This window comes from Penicillium manginii (assembly GCF_028828005.1).
Source record: "Penicillium manginii strain IBT 31320 chromosome Unknown utg000007l:1.0-2284322.0:1.0-2285126.0, whole genome shotgun sequence".
In the NCBI taxonomy this organism is placed as follows: domain Eukaryota; kingdom Fungi; phylum Ascomycota; class Eurotiomycetes; order Eurotiales; family Aspergillaceae; genus Penicillium; species Penicillium manginii.
The window spans coordinates 1,041,449-1,060,828 of NW_026643108.1; the positions used below are offsets into that span (position 1 = coordinate 1,041,449).

The window sequence follows — 19,380 nt, forward strand, 5'->3', positions numbered from 1 at the left end:
CATATGAAGAGGGATTTGACCGAACGAGTCCTTCGACATAGGATCGGCCCCTTGCTCAAGCAAGAATTTGACTGCACCTACACACATCTGAAATGCTGCTTGATGTAGTATACTACGACCCTGATTATCCCGAGAATCTAATTTGGATCCATGTTGAAGGAACAATCTTATCACGCGCTCGCACTCGTGAGGTTCGCCACGGTCCTGGCAACACGTACACCAGGAACACGTACACCCTGAAAACTCCCATCTATGTCGATGGTAAAGAGTACATCTTTCGTCTGACGTATCAACGATACCCGATGGAAGAAGCGCATTCCGTCCAGAATTAGAGTGGCCATACTCCAATGCACGGAATATTGGATCAATGCTGCCTGAGCCCGCACTGTCGATACTGGCGCCCGCTTTGAAAAGGATATCCACGATTTCATGGCCGCCTAGCACCACGGCCCATTCAAGTGCAGTCTTACCATGACAATCCTTAGCATCCAGAGAAGCGCCATATTCGGTAAGCAGCTTCACCGAGCTGTACATCTTCGATAACACAGCCAGTTGAAGCGGCAACTCTCCGGTAGGATCCATCCGGTTTGGATTGGCTCCATATTTCAGCAGTTGGTCAAGCGTACCATAACCGCCATAATAAGCAGCAATACATAGTGGAGTGCTGCAGTTTCTTTCGCCGTTTTCTGCTCCATTGGGGGCGGATACTCTTCTCCTTTGACTTGTGATTTGTTCGAAGTCTTCGAGTGGTAGAGGAACTTGTGAATTACCCTCACGATCCAACCCATTGGAGTCCACTCCGTGTTCCAAGAGAGTCTTGACCTCATGTTTCATACCCGCATATGAGGCAAGCCATAGAGGCATGAGACCATACTCATCCTTCAAGTAAGGGTCGGCGCCATATTTCAATAACACTTGACTCAGTGTTTTCTTATGGAGTGGACCCCAATTTCCATCCGGCCCGTGTCTGCTGACAGGGTAGTCAAAGCAGCCCAGATCATGGATGGGTGTGTTCCCGTAGCCGTCAACGGCATTCGGATCGAGACCACACTGCAACAGTGCTTCCACGGCATTCAGCTTCCGATTGTTGGTTGCGATATGTAAAGCAGTAGATTTATTGGGGCCAAGTTGAAAGAAATCGATGCCATGGCGAGAAAGAAACTTGATTATCGGTCCACTGTCGCTCTCAATTGCCAGATAAAATGGATTATTCCCATCCTCAAACGGAGCGCCCAGGTCCGCTCCATTGCCGAGCAAAATCTCCATCACCTCAAGATGACTCCCTTTGATCGCTGCACCGAGCGCATTTTGGAAATGAAAATCTCTATCACCGTGAAATTTCTCTCCGTAATCAATAAAGAGCTTAACGACTTCGAGGTGTCCCTTGGATGCGCCAGTCCTGAGAAGACTCTCGGCGAAATAAGCGGTAGAAATGTGCCCTGCATCGATGAAATGCCTCAATGTTGCCACTCGTCCATGCTCGACGGCCCAAATTGGTTCAAAATAAGGGTCAGCTAGATGATAGAGGTGCCGGTTCAAGGCACGATAGCAACGGCGATCTGTTCGGGCGAGGGCATTGAAATCTGCCAGCGAGTCGAGATGATCCGCGATATCCACAAGGATCTCATTTGGCAAGTCGAGAGGCCACATTTTGAGCATCAAGCCAGGCTCTTACTGGTAGGAGATGAAGTCGGCGGCAAAGGCGAAATCAACCCGATGTATCATCGCTGCGCAGAGACTGCCCAGGTGCATGAATTTGGGGGCCGAAATGATGCCAAGGTAATTAGTGTCAGTACTAGTAAGATAGGATTTAGAGTCTGGGAACTATATTTCTTTAAAAGGAGAGATAATATGATGAACTAACTTGAAGTTCCAAGTTGTTGTAGCTACTGCTTACCTAGGTAGGTAATAGATTATCTGATACTAGGTTATGTGCCTAGGTTACTACTTATATAGAATAGTTGTGACGAGAGCTCTCTCTCTCCTTTTTTTTCTCTAGCTCCACGGGTTTAATATTTTTTACTAATAAAATACGTTAATTCGATCGTCCTGAGTTCTCATAGGAACTTGAAGTAATCGATGAACTCGGGTACGTATATTTAATTGAACTTCAGCAGCTAGCGATAATGGCGCGGTACTTGATCCTTTGTCACATACATATGGAATGCACTCAAGGTGTAACGAACTGAGGTTGTTACTGGTGCTGCTGCTGCCTGCGTGGACACCTTAGTCATCTGCTCAGGCGTCCACGCCATGTGTGTATCTAGTTCCTTCCTTTCGTCGCTTCTCTCTCTTCTTCCTTCTCCTCAATCCAATCAATCTCGTTCTCTGCTACTGCAACCTCGCATAAGCGCGTAACCGTAATTGAGCATCCTTATACAAGGGCGGCTATGAAACTGGGCCATTGAAGCGGTTGGGCAGCTGCAGGGCGGAGTGGACTGTCCCTCGCACCAACGAATTCTTTCCACTCAAACATCAAGCACATTCGCTTGCTGTATCATGGACCAATAATGTCGACAAAAACGGGGCTCGGCACGCCTCCGTTGCACAAAATGTCAAGCAATCAAGCCCCGAAGACAAAGGTCTTGGCTGTCACGCTTACCATTAATGTGCACCCCCACGCCATGGTCATGCTAAACCTGGCTTAGTGGCACTTCCCATTCTCGATCCGAGAAATCAGGGTCTTCTCCATGAATCACGACCCCCACGAGACAGAGAAGATCTTTTCCCTAGTGGGTGCAACCGAGAAAACTCGGCCATGACAAACTTACCATTGAAGCCGAGAGCGCGGTGTGCAACTGGTCAGCTCCCCGCAAGAACTCCCCAACACTCAGGGATTTGGGCCCCGTATTCCACTTTCCCCGGGCTTCCCCCGCGCCGGGGGCCCCGTTCCTGGGCCGGTACGTCTTTGTTATTGGCCGAGGATAGACCCGGCCGGGGTTCAATTAGCCAACTAACCCCAGTTGACCGACCTGACCGAGTTTTCCTTTCTTTCCCAGTGGGGTATATGTGTCGGAGAGTCTGCGTATGGAGGTGATAGTCGGACTAACACCGATGTCTTCGGTTGAATAGCTCGCAAAGCACCGAACTCGCATTTCTTGGGGTCTGGGCTGATTGACGCCACTGTTTTACCCATCTCCCACCCTAGACTAACCGACCGAATGTATCCCGGCCTGAAAAAGTTTCTTTCTCCCGATATGTACTACATAGCTCCCCAGGCTTAGTGTTTTGACTTCATTTTCCGAGGAGTTTTGTCTTTTCTCCGCCTTCTTACCCCTTGCTTGACTCGGTATTCTCTTATCTCTAAGAGGAGATAGTCAAGACAATCTATTCGCTCTTCTCTTCAATCCATCCAATCCTCTTACTTCCCACCATTTTGCCTAGTTAATCGAGCGAGAAGATGTCCCCTCGACCTTCAGGCGATCTTGAGATCGCAGACGCTGACAAGTCCTTCGCGGAAAATGTCGAAACCGTCGCCAATGCCAACAAGCCTAATCCCCGGAAAGAGGCACCAGCTTATGTCGCTGGTCTATCACCAGAGGACCGTGAAAAGGCCGAGCGGGCTCTCGTTCGCAAGATTGATCTCCGTCTACTCCCCATGCTGATTATCATGTACATTTTGAACTATCTCGACCGGAATAACATTGTAAGTGGAAGACGGGCGACGTTATTACTCTGATAACGACTGACTTTTTAAGGCTGCTGCCCGTTTGGCAGGACTCGAGTCAGATCTCGGACTCCATGGAAATCAATACGCGGTAAGAAGGATTGTAACCTTTTTTCGGATAATACCTATACTGACCTGGCCAAGACTTGCGTTAGTATTCTGTTTGTCGGATACCTTTTGATGCAGGGTCAGTATTCTCTAGTCAAGAATCACTCAATCTCTCAACTAATTTGAAATAGTCCCTTCCAACTTGCTGCTGAATAAGATCGGAAAGCCCGCCATCTACCTCCCTATGGCTATGATAGCATGGGGTATTATCTCGACGCTCACTGCTGCTGTTCAAAGCTACGCTGGCCTAGTAGTTGTCCGATTCTTCCTCGGTTTCGTTGAGGCTGCTTACTTCGTATGTCTAATCTCGATCATGGAAATATAATGACTAATTTTTTTTAGCCTGGTTGTCTCTACTTCCTCAGCGCCTGGTACACCCGAAAAGAGCTAGGTTTCCGCACCGCTGCTCTGTACTCTGGCTCTCTGCTATCGGGAGCCTTCTCAGGGTTAATCGCTGCTGGTATCACTAGCAACATGGATAATGTCAAGGGACTCCGTGCATGGTAAGAAGCTTTGATTTATCACATCTGTCGATGCCATCTGACGATTCTAGGCGTTGGTTGTTCATTATCGAGGGTGCTATCACTATTGTCGTCGCCTTTATTGCGATCTTCATCCTGCCCAACTTCCCTCGTACCACCCCTTGGCTCACAGAGGAAGAGAAGGATCTGGCCGCATGGCGTCTTGAAGAAGATATCGGCGAGGATGACTGGGTGAACAGCGAGGACCAGTCTTTCCTGTACGGTGCCAAGCTTGCATTTACCGATTCAAAGACTTGGGTTCTGGTACGTATATCCAAAATGGTAACTCAATTCGGAAATACTAATGGTGAATTCTATCTAGATGCTGATGATCCTCTGCATTGTCTCCTCTGCCTCCGTTACTAACTTCTTCCCGACTGTCGTTCAAACCTTGAACTTTGGAACTATCGAAACCCTTCTTTTGACCGCACCTCCCTACTGTCTCGCTGTCATTACCGCCTTCATTAACGCCTGGCACTCGGATCGTACTGGAGAGCGATACTTCCATGTTACACTGCCCTTATACGTTTCTGTCGCCGCGTTTATCATCGCCGCCGCAACCACGGATACTGCGCCTCGATACGTGTCGATGATGCTCATGGTGCCATCTTTCTATTCTGGATATGTCGTCGCCTTGGGCTGGATTTCGAACACTCTTCCTCGTCCTGCGTCTAAGCGTGCTGCTGCACTCGCGGCAATCAACTGCGTCAGCAATGCTAGCAGTATTTATGCTAGTTACATGTACCCCGACAGCGACAAGCCGCGATTTAGTAAGTGTCTATTCCATCGAGCATGCCGTTATTTCGAGAGTCTAACAATTATCCCTAGTCACCGCTATGTCAGTCAACTGTGCGACTGCGTTTGTTGCTATCATTTCGGCGACCGTTCTGCGCTTCATGCTGGTTCGTCTTAACAAGAAGTTGGACCGTGGAGAGCAGGTCGAAGGCGCTGTTCCAGGAACTGCGAGCGCTCGTGGTTTCCGTTTCCTCATCTAAGCATTTGAAGATGCCCCTATACAGATTAAGTTTTCGAAGCATTGCTCCGCCCATATCACTTACGCGCTAGAGTTAGAGCTAGAGCTAGAGCTAGAGCTAGAGCTAAATTGTTTAGACTAGAACCGGAATGTTTTCATAATGACTTTGAGAATCTTGTTCTTGAATTTCTAAATTCAAAGTAACGTAGAGTAGTTCCGCTATTTGACAACGTAGTGATAAAAGTAAGAGGAAATAATATACTATTGTGACCTAATCAGACAATCAGGCATACTGGTTCCTCGACTTTGTCCACTCGGGTCTCAAATCCTTGCTGCCAACATTCCTTGTATCCAACGAGCTATCGGCAACATAGTTTACCTTCCAATCAAGACCGACACTGGCACCCTCCTCGGTCTGGGCCCAGACAGCAACGGAAATCGTATTTGTGCCCTTGTAATTTAGGATTCCTGCTGGAACAGGGTACTCAATCTGGTTCCCGATGTAGGGGTAGTATCGGCCGTACTGATATCCGTTCACGAATAGCTGCACGCGATAGGCCTTGCTGGAGGTAGATGGGGTGGATAAAACGAAGGAGATGGAAATATCCTTGTTAGAGGGGAGGTCGAGTGGGACGGTCGTTCGGAAGAATTCGACTGTGGCACCTTCGACGCTTAAAATGGAGGTGGAGCTGCTCTTTTTAGCAGAAACCTTTTTCCAGTTTGAGTCGTCGAATCCAGGTAGATGCCATCCGACTCGCTCGGCGTATAATCCATCTTCGTTCCAGCTACCGCGGACAGGGTCGATATTCGACTCTCCACCTGCTGTACCGGCTATCCGCCAGTGCGAGAAGCCGGAGGAAGAGCCGATGAGACGAGATTCGAGAATACCACGAGGGTTCAAGGTACCGGTTGTCTGATCGTGGCCGGTGTCGTCTTGAACAATGAGAAGGACGTTGGGCTTGTCGGTGCTGAGGGTTGCTTTCGGGAAGGAAAGGGTGAGATTTGCTTGTTCGAGGCTGGCATCGCCGAGGAAGGAGTCTAGGAATTTGCCGTTCAACCATGCAGACCAACCGCTGTGAGGTTAAATTGTTAGTGATTCCTATTCTGGTTTTAATAGGAGAAAGGGTCTTACAAAGCATTTCCTCCTTGGACATTGATGAAGGCGCCAGTTGCAGTGCCGTTGAAGTATCCACGCCACAGACGGATACCGTTGTGGAACCCTGAGTAATCGTTATAAGTTCCTGGTCATATAATAGCGAAAATAAATCTCTTACCATATTCATCAGCGTATAGCACAGGGAGTGTCGTGGGAGTTCTGGGATTCAAAGTTGTCATATGATCCGCAGCTATAGAGGAGCCATCAGCAAAAGGAATTTGAAACAGGAGAGGGACATAAACATACCAACCCAAGCCGCTCCAGAGTCATCATACTGGGTGGATCTCTCTGGGAGACTGTCCTTTGATTTCCATGTTCCAAATTTCGGTAAGGTGACCGAGTTAGGTGCAGAAAGCTGACCCTTGAGACTTCCATACTCAGTACGTTGGGTTTTCACTGCCTTTCCGTTCCAGGTGATGGAAGTAACAGCCTTTGGCGCGAAGACTTCCAGTGTGGTAGCGTTGACAACATCACCGGTCACAGCAAGCTTCTTTCCAGAAATACTGGCACCGCGGACAAGGTAGGGACCTTCAATAAGGACTGTGCCAACTGTTAGAAATTTCAAAATTAAAAGAAAGGAGGGGGTGGACCATTTACCACTCTCTGTGTCTGGGACCAAAGGATCATTCGTCAGAGCTGGTGCCCAGAATTTATATGCTCCTGTTCGGTCAAGCAAAACAACACGGACACCGTTACCAAGCTCCACGATGGTCATTCCAGATGACTGCGTAAAGGCAACTGTGAGACCGCCGTTCTCTTTCCAAAACTTGACTCCCGAGCATCCATCACACTGCTTGACCGTACCCTTCTTCGCGCCCTTGATAGAGAATTCTCCAGACTCGCCGGTAGGGACCCAGAGAGCCAGGGTCGGGGTCTTATCGAGGATGGAGTAGGTCAAGACTTCTGCAGTCGAGTAAATAAGCTTGTTAGAACCAAAGTTGAAATCGGTGACAATGATCTTAGACTGATGGCCATTAAGCCTGAGCTTTCCACCATGTCTCGGGATAGTCAGAGCTCCGACAGAAGTGTTGACCTTTAGGTGAAATGCTTCATTTGTAGAGACCGAGGTGTTGAGATGGAATGTCGCATAGAAACCAGCATTTGTCTCCGGGTTCCGCAATTCATAAGCTCGAATAGCAGCATTGTCCGTATACTGAGTACCATTTCCAATCAGATCAGTCACAGTAAGATCCTTTGCGGAGCGGGTGAAAAGTGCTAGGACCTTTGTTTCGTAATATTTCGATCCGATCGATCGATCTTCCGAGATAGGCGCCGAGTAATCGTAACTAGTCGCCGTCACCGGCGCAGCGATAGATCCCCAGTTCGTTCCTCCGAACAACATGTACAAGCTCATTGCTGTGACTCGCTGTCCGATATTCCAGCGGTAGAACAAGTTGGCGAAGTCTGCGTCCGAGTTCTCAGCGCAGCCACCTTCTGGTCCGCCCCAAGGGTTGTAAGAACCGCCCTGGAACTCAGGCATGAAGCCTGGCATGGAGGGTTGTGATTCCTGGAAGTAATCGTAGTAGTCCATTACCGAGAACGCGATGTATTCGCCGTTCGTGGCGGTACATTGGCTAAGGTCGCAGGTCCAGCACTAGTATAACATGGATTAGTTAGTCTCAATTGTACTTGTATGAAATGAGATCAGTGTATGAGGTTAGAGTCCTTACCGACGGATAAGAATCAACACCAGCAACGTCGACATTGCCGCCTTCATTGGACCAATCGCTTCCCCAAGAATGCGAATTCATGTTCGGATCATTGGATGTGAGTGGAATGACAATTCCATTGGCCCGCGCATTAGCCTCCAGAAGCTCCATGTAGTGAATGGCAGTTTCGTTGGCAATCTTGTCCGTCGCACTGCCCTCCCATTGGGATCCATACTCATTTTCAATCTGATAGACGATGGAGTTCTCGCCATCAGTTACCTGGTATTTGCTGGTAATCTCGGACATCTTGGTGAAGTACGGGGTCCACGCCTTTGTGTATCGTGTGTCATTGTTGCGCAGAGTCCCGTATTCGCCGGTCGTGAGCCAAAGTGGGAAACCACCGGCATTGGCTTCGGCGTTGACATATGGACCCGGACGGACAATGATGTATAACCCCAGCTCTTTGGCAAGCTCGAAAAGAGGGACGAAGTTGTGAGCGCCGGTTTCGAAGTCAAGTGTGTGGTTGTTCGGCGCATGGTAGGCCCAGCTGGAATAAAATGCAAAAGCCGTGAAGCCTGCTGCTTTGATTTTCTCAAGAATGTCGCGCCACAGGTCTGGGACTGGGATGCGCCAGTAATGAAATTCTCCCGAGAAGACGAAGATGCGTTGGCTATTGACTTGGAAGCTGTAGTGGTCCCATTGGACTACTTTGTTCAGCCCATCATCCTTGAGCGGCCATTGGGTCGAGACCGATGATTCGCCGACAGCAGAAAGGCAGAGAAACAAAGTGATCCATAAACTATATAGCATGCGCGTAACACTCGCCATGTTGAAGTAACCCGGGCAGCGGCCGAGTACTAAAACTAGAATTGTCCAAGTCAGGCGACCTGAAGGGAATGCGGTCAATCCTGCATGCGAACCACTTTATACTAGTAACCCTGGCCATGGCTGCATTTCTCTAATTCCCGGTGGGGTGATGCTAGTCACCATGGTAAAGTAATTCCTGCAGAATTAATTAGCAAAAGCCTTAAGCGAAGCACCAATGTAATTAGTTAGTACTTTAGCTCTCCCCGCATCGTCGACCTACGGCGTTATTTTTTCCTCCACTCAGAAGCCCCCGCGGAAATGAGTGGGACCTGCTAGTTTGGAGATGGAGCATTCGCCGTTTGATCGGGAGAATTTGAAGAACCTTTGGAACTTGAGAGTCGGAAGAAGCGAGAGAGGAAGGATAGGTAATAATGGATAATGATGATTCGCTTTTTGAATTCCAATGATAATATACATCCAGTCGTATCGCTGATCTAAACGCAAAATAAAAATATATAAGAAAAAACCGTGTATCAACTATATGCAAGGAGTAAATCTCCGAGCAGAAACCCCGAGGAATTCCACTCGGGCCTCCAGATCGACCTCGGCCCAGTCGGGAAGAGGCTCTTCCTTGCCAGAATGGCTCTCTTTCCGGTGGTCGGCGTTCAGTCAACTGAACTGCATGGACCATGATTGGGCCAATGCCCGGGGCCGCGAAAGTAGTGGTTGTTTGCTCTAGGCAGATCGATATGCGGCAACAAAACTCTTATCGCTTAGGAACGAATGAGAATATAGCTCCAAACCCCTAGACTCCGACTTTTCTATGCGAGAAATTGGTTCTCACTGGGGCGGATACGGCCCCGGTGAAATAGTATAAGAAAGACCGGGCAAATCAAGCGCCACGATCCAAAACACCGAACGGGTTCTGCCCCTTTGTTTCGGAGATATTGGAGCTGGTCTGTTCCGTCTTAGCCTGCTTCTTGGCACCCTTCTTCGCGGGTACGGTGGAGAAGCCCTCATCAGATGTGGACTGGCTGGTTGTAGCGGGGGCAGCAGCCTTGACCTTGTTGGCGGCGGAGGCGCGAGTGCGGATGGGTGAGTCCTGGGCGACAGAGATCACCTCGGTGATCTTCTGGACCTGGGCCCTGACAACTTCGTCATCGGTGGTGACCTCGCTGTTCTCACCCTCAATGGCAGCGCGCTTGATCTCACGGCTGAGACTCTTGAGAGCGTCCATACCAGCCTTCTCGGCAGCCTCCATGTGGGTAGGTTGCTTGGAGGGCTTGCGGTTGAGGTAGGAGCGCACAAAGAAGCGGGCAAAGAGGTAGGTCAATGGCAGCAGGTAGGAAACGTTGAGCCAAATAGCAAATGCCTGGCCGGTAGTGTCCATACAGGTAACCATCTGCTGGGTGTATCCGGTCTGAGGAGCAGGAACGGCGCCACCGACATTCTCGGCAATACCCTCAGCACCAGCAGCGCGGAAAGCCAGCTTCTTCAGGTAAGGAAGGACACCAGCCTCGACGGCAGTAGCAGCGGCAGCGGGAGCAGCCTCAGACAAGTGGCTCAGAGCAGCACTGCCAGCCGGGTAGGGGATAGTGTAGTGAACGAAGAGGTAGGCAGCTGCCATGTTGGTGCCGAGCACAAACTGGGTGATCTGCATGGTGGTCAAGCTACGCTTGATGACACCTGGAACGCGGATGCGCAGGGCAGTGAAGGTATAGTAGGTGTACATCATGGCGTGAATAGCCGAGTTGACGAGGGCGAAGATCCAGATAGGCGCGGCCATGTAGCGGATACCGGCCCACATGCACATCATGGCGCCAGCGTGGTGATAGGTTTGCAGGGTGGAGCTCTTCTTGCCCTTGGCCAGAATGATAGCTGTATCGATAACCTCGTAGAACTTGGACAGGTAAAAGATCCAGCCAAGGTAGGCCAGACCTCCATTCCAGAGACGACCAACATCCGAGGGATCGGGTTGACCGCCGGTCAACTGATAGGCCGGGTTGGGAATAGACCATTGGTCGGTGATACGGCTATAGGTGGCGGCATTACCGTAGCCACGAGGACCATTGATCTTGCAGAGGGAATCGACGACGCCTGCGAGGCCATTGGGTTGGTCGCGATCCGCCCAGGAGTGACCGAAGGCTTGGAACATGCCGGCGAAAGTCCAGGCGGAGTAGACGGCTAGGAAGACATTGTGAAGGATGACGAAGAGCTTGAACAAGGGAGTATTGCTGAAGCCCCAAGCTTTATAGCCGCGACTCTTGTTGATGCGATTCATCACGACCACGGTGATGGCATAGACGGAAGCGATAGTGATGGGGACGCGCACGTCGAGAAGCTGGGTATAGAGATCATTGGGAATGTTGAAGGGTTGCTTCCAAGTGAACTCGGAGACATGAGGGGCGGGGATTGTCTCTGGCAGTTCGGTAGGAGGGAACTTGAGGAGGGAGGCCGGTGGGAGAGCGATGCGAACGGTGGCCTGGCCGAACTGAGTGGGCAAGTTGAGGTCGTACATGATGTGCGCCAGACCCGGAGTAGGAACGATGGCGGCGATGGGATAGTAGCAATAGGATGATATTAGGAATTTGAATTAAAGAATAGAGGTAGGGACTTGAATATAGAGGACAAAGTAGAGTGATAGTAAAAAAAAAAAGAGTGCTGGGGAGGGATCCACTCGCGATAAAAAGGTGAGGTTATCAAAAGTGGAGCCTGCGTTTGTTGGGATTTCCAAGTTGGAGCCGAGGTACATTTAGTATAGGCATTAGTATATTATAGTAGTATAGGGTATTGTACATATTGTATACAGTATTTTACACAGTACAGTATGGAGTAGGGTAGTAAATTATACTCTAGTATGCTCTAAACTATACTATACTATACTATACTATGCTGTATTGATTGTATACTGTTTGTGTCTCGTGACTCCGTTGTTTGTATGCTGACTCATCTGGGGTTGCACTGTAATTGCAAGCACTGCATGAACACACGAGCAAGGCGCGCATTGAAATCCTCGATTTTAGATGATCGACTCTTGTTGGGACCAATCACATTGATCTTCCACCATCACATCAGTCCCAACAGCTTCCAAGCATTCGTCATGGCCGATCGCATCACTTTTCTCACATGCGGCCGAGGCCATGCCGATAGCCAAGGTGTATGTCTTACATAGGGCAGACCAATTAGGAGAGCTAGTATTGTATTGAAGGATATCATCTACTACTATCTACTAGTCCAACTGTATTCTACTACTAGTAGTACTGTACAAACTCCACCCAATTCCTCAATCAACTCCAATTCCATTCACAACCTTGGAAGACCCTTGAAACTATATAGTCCACATTTCATGCATCTAAAAATGTGGAGATAATGTCCACTCCCCACTCAACTCCCGCTCAGCGGGGCTTCGTGTTGAGTGGTACTGGTGGCGGTGTCGATGCCGCTGACGAGACTGGCGAATCGCTGGCCGGTGCTCGCATATCCGCTCTCTTCGGCGGCGGGGGAGGGGGCGCCTTCTTGCGGGCCTGAGCTTCAACCGTAGCGCCGGTTCCTGCCGAGCCCGAGTAATTAGCATCTGGGGCTGGGGCAACAGGGGAGCTGGTCGCGGGAGAACTGGGACCGGGTGGCCGCGGCATCCGCTTGTTCGCCGCCGCGTTGAACTTGTGGTCATCGACCATCGTGTTGAAGCGAGAGGTCACTCCACCGAGTTTTTGCTTGCCCAAGTCGATCTTGTCTGCATGTCGTGCCCGGAATCCCTGGGCGGCTGGTAAAGCCTCCTCCGCATCCCGAGGAGGGAGATCAGAAGCAGCATGGGATGGAGAGGATGGTGCAGCAGACGGAGACCGGTAGTCGTCAACAAATTTTCTCGCCCCTGAAGCTGCCCCGCTGAGTTTCTGTTTGCCCATGTCAATCTTATCTTGATGCTTGTCCTTAAATGCTTGAGCTGATTGAAGTGTTCCCTGAGCGGGTGGTGAATCCTCCGCGTTACGAGGAGGAAGAACAGAGGCATAGGATGGAGAAGCTGATGTAGCTGATGGAGATCGGTGGTCGTCAACAAATTTTCTCGCCCCTGAAGCTGCCCCGCTGAGTTTCTGTTTGCCCATGTCGATCTTGTCTTGATGCTTGTCTTTAAATGCCTGAGCCGATTGTAGTGTGGAAGGTCGGGCCGGGGGAGGAGGGGGCGCAGCTCGCGAGGTTGGTCCGGTTTGCATGTTTGAGAAGCGGGATTGTAATTCATTGACAGGTGCATCGCCTGTCGTGGTGTGTCCCTGCAATTGACCGTTCTCCTCGCCAATCCCTAAAGCAGGGACTGACACGCCAGCGCTGGCGAGGCGTGATGTAGCTTCCTGGTTGATATATCCGTCGGATGGTGGAGGCGCCACTGGGCTGTAGGCAGGTGGCGGAGTATCGCCCTGCGATTGGGATGGAAGGTTCCGCGGCGGAACTCGAGGAGGGAGGGAAGGCTTGGGCTTCGATGTCGCAGCAGTGTTGGTGGATGAACCGGGGCTCGGCGAGTCAAGTCGTCGAACCGGTGGAGGGGGCAGATTTTCTGTTGACAGCCCCGTGGTGTTCACCCGATATGGGACCGGAGGAGGTTTGGGTTTCGCCGCTGCTTCCTCTTCCGCCGCGATAGCCTGTTCTTGGTGTGCATTCTGTTCGTTCACTTGGGTCTGAGTGAGCGGGGCCCCAATGCCACTCCGATCTGGAGTCGTCTGGTTGGGCAGAGCGGCAGCTCCGTGGTAGTTGATGTGCTTGGGAGGAGGAGCAAACGAGGCAGGGTCCTTTAATGAGGATAATGGACGGGAGACATGATCGGACCTGTCGGATTCATTGGTGTCCTTTCCTTTCCCCATCCATCCGGCCTGTCAAATCAAGTCGATGCAGGTTAGCGTCAGAGGCCAAGGCTGGTCTCGGCCCCCAAAATTGGGGATGGGAGAGGAACCCACCACTTGGTTGATGCCCTTGGATGCCCTTGAATCATTACGCCAGCTCTCCTTTTTGCCTCCTTTACCGTCGGAGTTCCAGCCCCCTTTGATAACATTGCTGAGGCCACTCATGACGACTTGTGTGACAATAGAATGTGTGTTCAGGGGGAGAAGTGCCAGTCTGAGGCAGTGACGACACAGCCCTCCCCCGCTTTCTCCACATCACGTGGTCCTGGTCTCCCAAAGAGGAAGAATGTTTATGCCTGAAGTTTTAGGCATGAAAATACTGTTGGTCAGCATCAATTGCTTTTAGTGGAGCTCACAAATGACTACAGCCTTAGAAATGTACAGTGTCAACTCATATCATCCGTCTTACGGTTTACTACTCAAATCTCTTAATACCGACGACTCTATACCAGATATCAACCATATTCTGCAGGTACTAACTAAGATAAGACCAGGATACAGTGAGACTAAGCCAACGGGCAAATTAGTCCCACATTTATTAGCCCTCATCCAATCAGACTCGATATTTCCTCAAATCGTTGAGGAGGTGCATACTTTAGCGTCGGCCCCGAGGTCTTGCGGCACCGCGGTTCCATTTTGAAACTGTAAAGATCCAATGGTGAGAATCTGAGCCCATACTAGTAAGACATGTGAAAAACTTTTTCTCAAATCTCAAAATGAAGACCATTTTCGGGGTTGTGATCTCGGCGGAACCGAGTTTCCCCGCATTTCGGCAGGTTTGCGGAGCAGGCTTTCGTTTGCAAGAGTCATATAAAGGAAAGCTGGAAAGCTCTGAGCTGACTAGGGCAAGGAAATAAACTATATTCGTTCGAATCTTCTCTGGTGTTCCTCATAGCAACCCCTGGTCATCCAACATCATGGGTCGTAATCCTCTCACGAATCCTCTGCACTATGCAACCCCACAGCTCCGAACAGGTCCACCTGTCACATATGCGACCGCTGGACGGAGTCTTGTGAATTACGATTATGGTATGTCACAGATAGTAATCAAAAAAGGAAAAAAAAACACATTTAACAGTGTCTAATCTGTCTTCCGATTGAACAGTGATTATCGGTGCTGGTGCGGCAGGCTGTGTCCTTGCCAGCAAACTTTCCGAAGACAAGAATGTGTCGGTGTTAGTCCTCGAAGCCGGTGGTGACAACACTAAGGTATTCGAAACTAAAGTACCCATCCTATTCTCAAAGCTCTTTCACTCAGAGCATGACTGGGATTACTACACGGTCGAGCAGCCGGAGCTCGCCAACCGGCAACTGTATTGGCCGCGGGGAAAGATTCTCGGAGGTTCAAGCTCGATGAACGCAATGATGTACCACCACTGCTCCAAGTCCGATTTCGATGAGTGGGCCTCGGTTCATGGCTGTGATGGATGGAGCTACGACAAACTGTCTCCCTACCTCCGAGACATGGAGCGATTTACCCCGAACCCTAACCGCCCGTCCATCGACTCCCAGCACCGTGGCATCTCCGGGAAATGGCAGACTGGTTATTCATGGCTATCGGAAATTGTCGAAAAGGGCTTTATACCCGGCTGTCTAGATGCTAAGATACCGGCCATTGCAGACGTCAATACCCACCAGGGCAGTCTAGGTGTAACCAGGTTCCAGACTTTCGTCGATCCCAAAGGACAACGTTCATCCCTAGCCACTGCTTTCTTGACACCAGAGGTGCTAGCCCGACCAAATTTATATGTCGCATGCAAGGCCCGGGTCACTCGTATCTTATTCGATACCATCACCAGCAAGGATCCAACAGCGATTGGCGTGGAGTTCCAAATTTCTCAGGGTGGTGAGCGCTTCCAGGTTCACGCGCGAAATGAAGTGATACTCTCCGGAGGAGCTGTTAACACGCCACAAACACTCCTACTCAGCGGTATTGGTCCAGTGGACGAACTGAAGGCTCATGGAATTCCTGTCGTTCAAGAGAACAATGCGGTCGGTCGCAACCTGAAAGATCATCTCTGCACGACACCTATAATTGCCAAGGCAAAGAGTGGGACTACCCTTGATTACCTCGCAAATGATATCAAGGCTATTCCAGCACTAGCGCGCTGGCTTCTTACGGGCGGTGGCCCATTATCAAGCAATGTTGGCGAGGCGGCGGCGTTTATCAAGTCGACGGACCATTACTTCTCCCAGACAAAGAACGCTCCCAAATCCTTTACCTCTGGAGATAATGCACCGGATATTGAGCTCATCGGGGCTCCGCTTGCGTTTATACATCATGGCGAGGAGAAACCCGTGGATGGAAGTGATGTTTTCTCAATCGTTCCGATTGGTCTTCGCCCGCAAAGCCACGGCACGGTTACCTTGAAGAGTAGAGATGCATTCGATGCACGTAAGTTAACTACATCACTTTCTTCAGTCGCTTAGGCATTGTATCAGGGCTAATCAATATGGTTTATCCCAGCGATCATCGACCCGAAGTATTTGAGCGACGAGGGTAGCAATGACCGAAACGTTCTCCTCGTCGGACTTCGTGTATGCCTCCAAATTATCCAGAGCCCAGCTTTCAAAAAGTACTTTGAACCAGTACCAGTAAATGACGATCCGACATCATACTGGTGGCCTTACTCAAGCAGCAATATCGATAATATCACCGATGAGCAACTCCTGCAGTTCATGGATGAAAAGGCCTTCACTCTGTACCACCCCGTCGGCTCTGCGCGTATGGGACCCTCGCCCACTTCAAGTGTTGTGGATCTCGAGGGCAAGGTTCATGGTGTCAATGGTCTTCGCATTATGGATGCCAGTGTCTTCCCGGAACAGATCAGCGGACATCCCACCGCGCCTATTGCAGCCATGGCTGCCAAACTCAGTACCATGATCAAGGACGGAAGTACCCCTCGCAAACCATTCGTTGCAAATCTGTGAGAAAGCAGCTAGACACGGAAATGGAATATTAATAAGGAGGCCCTTCAAGTTCTACATATTGATTTTCTGAAGACACGTCTTCTTTGGATGCAATCTCTTTTTTTAGTCTCTGGGGGCTTCCCTTTTGGCATTTCTGACGAACTTGGAATGAGGAATCAGGATGACTACAATCTGTATATAGCATCATATGACCACAAGCCACAACTCCGGATATAACAAGTATCTAGGTATCCAAAGTAATTGGAATGGAGCTTCCGAGTCGGCCAGCACCTACTACCTAGTAGGTAATTCGTCGCTACAGATTGTACGAACATGGTACCACCTGGGCAGGCTCGCGCGTTAAAATCCTCAAGCGCAATGAAAAGAATTTGTGTTATCAAGGTGATATTTAAAACCAGCGGAGTACAATGGAAAATACACACACTCGACCTTGAAGCTAAGCTGTAATTAAGCATTCCATTGCCCCGTCATGCTGAGAGACCAGCATGCCATCAGCACTCCACTGAGGAATCCCCTCCTCGTGTTTCAGGTGGGGATGGAGGGTCGGGCGAGGGCGCTATTTGTCTGACATTCCATTGATCTTCCAGAAACAGCCTGTTAGAATGGCGGACGAATGCTCATCAGTCTCCTCCTGCTGTCTGAGAAACAATGGGGAGCCTCACTTTTGCGTGGGGCTAAACGCAATGTAGTTAGTGTTGACGCCGATCCTGCATTCCGCCCCCAAAGATTCGTGGCTCATGGAGAATTAATTATAGAACGGCGTCAGCTTCCCAACTTGAACACGAGGGAAATGTTTCTTGCCTTTGACGGGCTATGATGAAGCTGCTCTTTGTCGTAAAATTTCGGTTGAGGTAGTAGCAGATAGTCCTGCGTGGATTTGAACATGCCATTCATCGTACGCTTGATACACATAATTAAATGCGGATCAGTACTTGGTGACGGAGGCAGCCTTGCCTTCGCGCCCATCTCCTAGTTCGAGCTCTTGTTAGCTTCTCGAGGCAGTGCTTAGCAGCAAACCCCACCTAAGAGCCACCTCACGGTCGTATTCCATGCCCTCGGGCTGTCTGTGAGCCCAGTCATATGAACTGCAGCATCTTCCCGTCCCGCATCTCAGTACTTACTTCCAAGGCTTTTTTTTTCAATTTCTTCCACTCACAATAAAAGCACATCCTGGAACATACAGTATACCCTGGCGAAAGTTTCAAGAGCGAACAAAGCGCATGCGATAACTCATGCTCATTCGAACAACAACGTCTGGGCCCCATCTCCCTTTGTGCCCCTCATCTTTATTCCTCGATCAACCTTTCTTAAAACCAATCCACCCCCAAATCCCGTGTATTTGTTCCTCTTGAACGACCATCATGGATGCTATGGAGAATATACTCCAGGTAGTCGAGCGAGGTGAGGCTACTCTAGCTGGCGTGGTTGGACTCGGGCGTAATCCTAATCCCATTCTAGAAATCGGGGTCTCACAGGAGGTTGGCCAATTTGAAGAACCTTCACAAACAAGCAAAGTAGTGGTACCGACAGAAGGTCCAGCAAATGGCGCAGAGTCGGAGGTACCTCAGGTGACCACAAATTGGGCTTCAGAATATTCAGAAACATCATCAAGTGAGCTTCCACAATACATACCACATACACCAACAAACAGCGACGACAACACTCGACTTGATGCAACACAACAGCTCACAAGCTCCTCAGAATCAGAATCAGGAATATCCGCACATCCAGAAACCTTGACTTCATCCACCATAACAACGTCCTTGACAACAAGCTCATCGACGGCGACAACAACAATAACAACATCGTCATCATCATCCTCATCATTGTCAACTTCTTCAGAAACAACTACTAGCACAACCCAGAGTGCCCCCACAGAATCACCAACCGATACCGCAGAGACGAGCGCGTCAAAAAGTTCAAGCTCCACCAACACAAAGCTAGCCATCGCCCTCCCAGTAACCATAGTCGGCCTCCTCATCATCGCAGTATTAACATTCTTCTTCCTAAGACGCCGCAGACGCCTCAACGCCAAATCAGAATACAACATCGCAACCGGTCAGACAAGAGGACTCTCGACAGCGGAGTTAATGGCTCTCCAGAAGGTCGGAAGCTCTGGCCCAGCGGTATCTAGCATGCACCATCTACCAGTCATCCAAGTACCTCAGTATCAAGAGCGTGCACCGGGTCCTGGCTCTGCGATGGCTCGAGCCGGGCTTGATGATTCACACACAGAACTTGGACTCCCTGTTGCTGTTCCGTTGGATCAGAGACGCAGTGCGCCAGAACAGGACCTGCCTCGATTCAGTGGGTCTGCGTCAAGGACTTCGACGCCGAGAATGCCGTTTGAGAGTCGGGGTGGTGCTGATACTGATGCTGATGATGATGATAATTTTTCGTTTGTCTCTGGTATGAATGAGAGACGGAATCGTGATCAGGATTTCGATGATATGTCGTCTGTTTCCTCGTTTGAGGATGATGAAAATGAGCACAATGGGAATGGTCACCATACTAATTCACGGTGAGGGTGTTTATACTATACTAATAGCATGACTCCCGGGGCCTCTTCATGATTTGTTTCGATTTGTGAATTTATATTGAGCACGGCGTTAAAACGACTTTTGGCATGGTTCTCATATTCTACTTGCCCATGTGATGTACGGGGTAACAGTAGAC

General features: G+C 49.9%; 7 protein-coding genes across 7 annotated transcripts; 3 read left to right on the top strand and 4 right to left on the bottom strand.

Moving 5' to 3' along the window:
- Window positions 1–170: 170 nt before the first annotated feature.
- On the bottom strand, window positions 171–1,650 carry N7533_010312 (uncharacterized protein; the record flags this gene model as incomplete). Its single annotated transcript, XM_057106962.1, has 2 exons — window positions 171–250; window positions 300–1,650. The coding sequence occupies 2 exons, from the start codon at window positions 1,648–1,650 to the stop codon at window positions 171–173; spliced, it is 1,431 nt and encodes a 476-aa protein (XP_056956179.1).
- Window positions 1,651–3,400: 1,750 nt separating this feature from the next.
- N7533_010313 (putative MFS transporter) lies at window positions 3,401–5,291 on the top strand (the record flags this gene model as incomplete). Its single annotated transcript, XM_057106963.1, has 8 exons — window positions 3,401–3,646; window positions 3,699–3,758; window positions 3,812–3,854; window positions 3,907–4,070; window positions 4,118–4,278; window positions 4,329–4,560; window positions 4,619–5,066; window positions 5,125–5,291. 8 exons carry the CDS (start codon window positions 3,401–3,403, stop codon window positions 5,289–5,291), a joined length of 1,521 nt encoding a protein of 506 aa, XP_056956180.1.
- A 261-nt stretch (window positions 5,292–5,552) lies between these two features.
- On the bottom strand, window positions 5,553–8,902 carry N7533_010314 (glycoside hydrolase family 35 protein; the record flags this gene model as incomplete). The annotated part of the gene is made up of 6 exons (XM_057106964.1): window positions 5,553–6,342; window positions 6,402–6,489; window positions 6,544–6,615; window positions 6,672–6,965; window positions 7,023–8,019; window positions 8,096–8,902. 6 exons carry the CDS (start codon window positions 8,900–8,902, stop codon window positions 5,553–5,555), a joined length of 3,048 nt encoding a protein of 1,015 aa, XP_056956181.1.
- An 871-nt stretch (window positions 8,903–9,773) lies between these two features.
- N7533_010315 (elongation of very long chain fatty acids protein) lies at window positions 9,774–11,399 on the bottom strand (the record flags this gene model as incomplete). The annotated part of the gene is made up of 1 exon (XM_057106965.1): window positions 9,774–11,399. The coding sequence occupies one exon, from the start codon at window positions 11,397–11,399 to the stop codon at window positions 9,774–9,776; it is 1,626 nt and encodes a 541-aa protein (XP_056956182.1).
- Window positions 11,400–12,276: 877 nt separating this feature from the next.
- N7533_010316 (uncharacterized protein) lies at window positions 12,277–13,938 on the bottom strand (the record flags this gene model as incomplete). The annotated part of the gene is made up of 2 exons (XM_057106966.1): window positions 12,277–13,743; window positions 13,828–13,938. The coding sequence occupies 2 exons, from the start codon at window positions 13,936–13,938 to the stop codon at window positions 12,277–12,279; spliced, it is 1,578 nt and encodes a 525-aa protein (XP_056956183.1).
- Window positions 13,939–14,690: 752 nt separating this feature from the next.
- Window positions 14,691–16,704, top strand: N7533_010317 (GMC family oxidoreductase; the record flags this gene model as incomplete). The annotated part of the gene is made up of 3 exons (XM_057106967.1): window positions 14,691–14,802; window positions 14,879–16,168; window positions 16,241–16,704. The coding sequence occupies 3 exons, from the start codon at window positions 14,691–14,693 to the stop codon at window positions 16,702–16,704; spliced, it is 1,866 nt and encodes a 621-aa protein (XP_056956184.1).
- Window positions 16,705–18,065: 1,361 nt separating this feature from the next.
- Window positions 18,066–19,229, top strand: N7533_010318 (uncharacterized protein; the record flags this gene model as incomplete). The annotated part of the gene is made up of 1 exon (XM_057106968.1): window positions 18,066–19,229. One exon carries the CDS (start codon window positions 18,066–18,068, stop codon window positions 19,227–19,229), a length of 1,164 nt encoding a protein of 387 aa, XP_056956185.1.
- Between the last annotated feature and the right edge of the window lie 151 nt (window positions 19,230–19,380).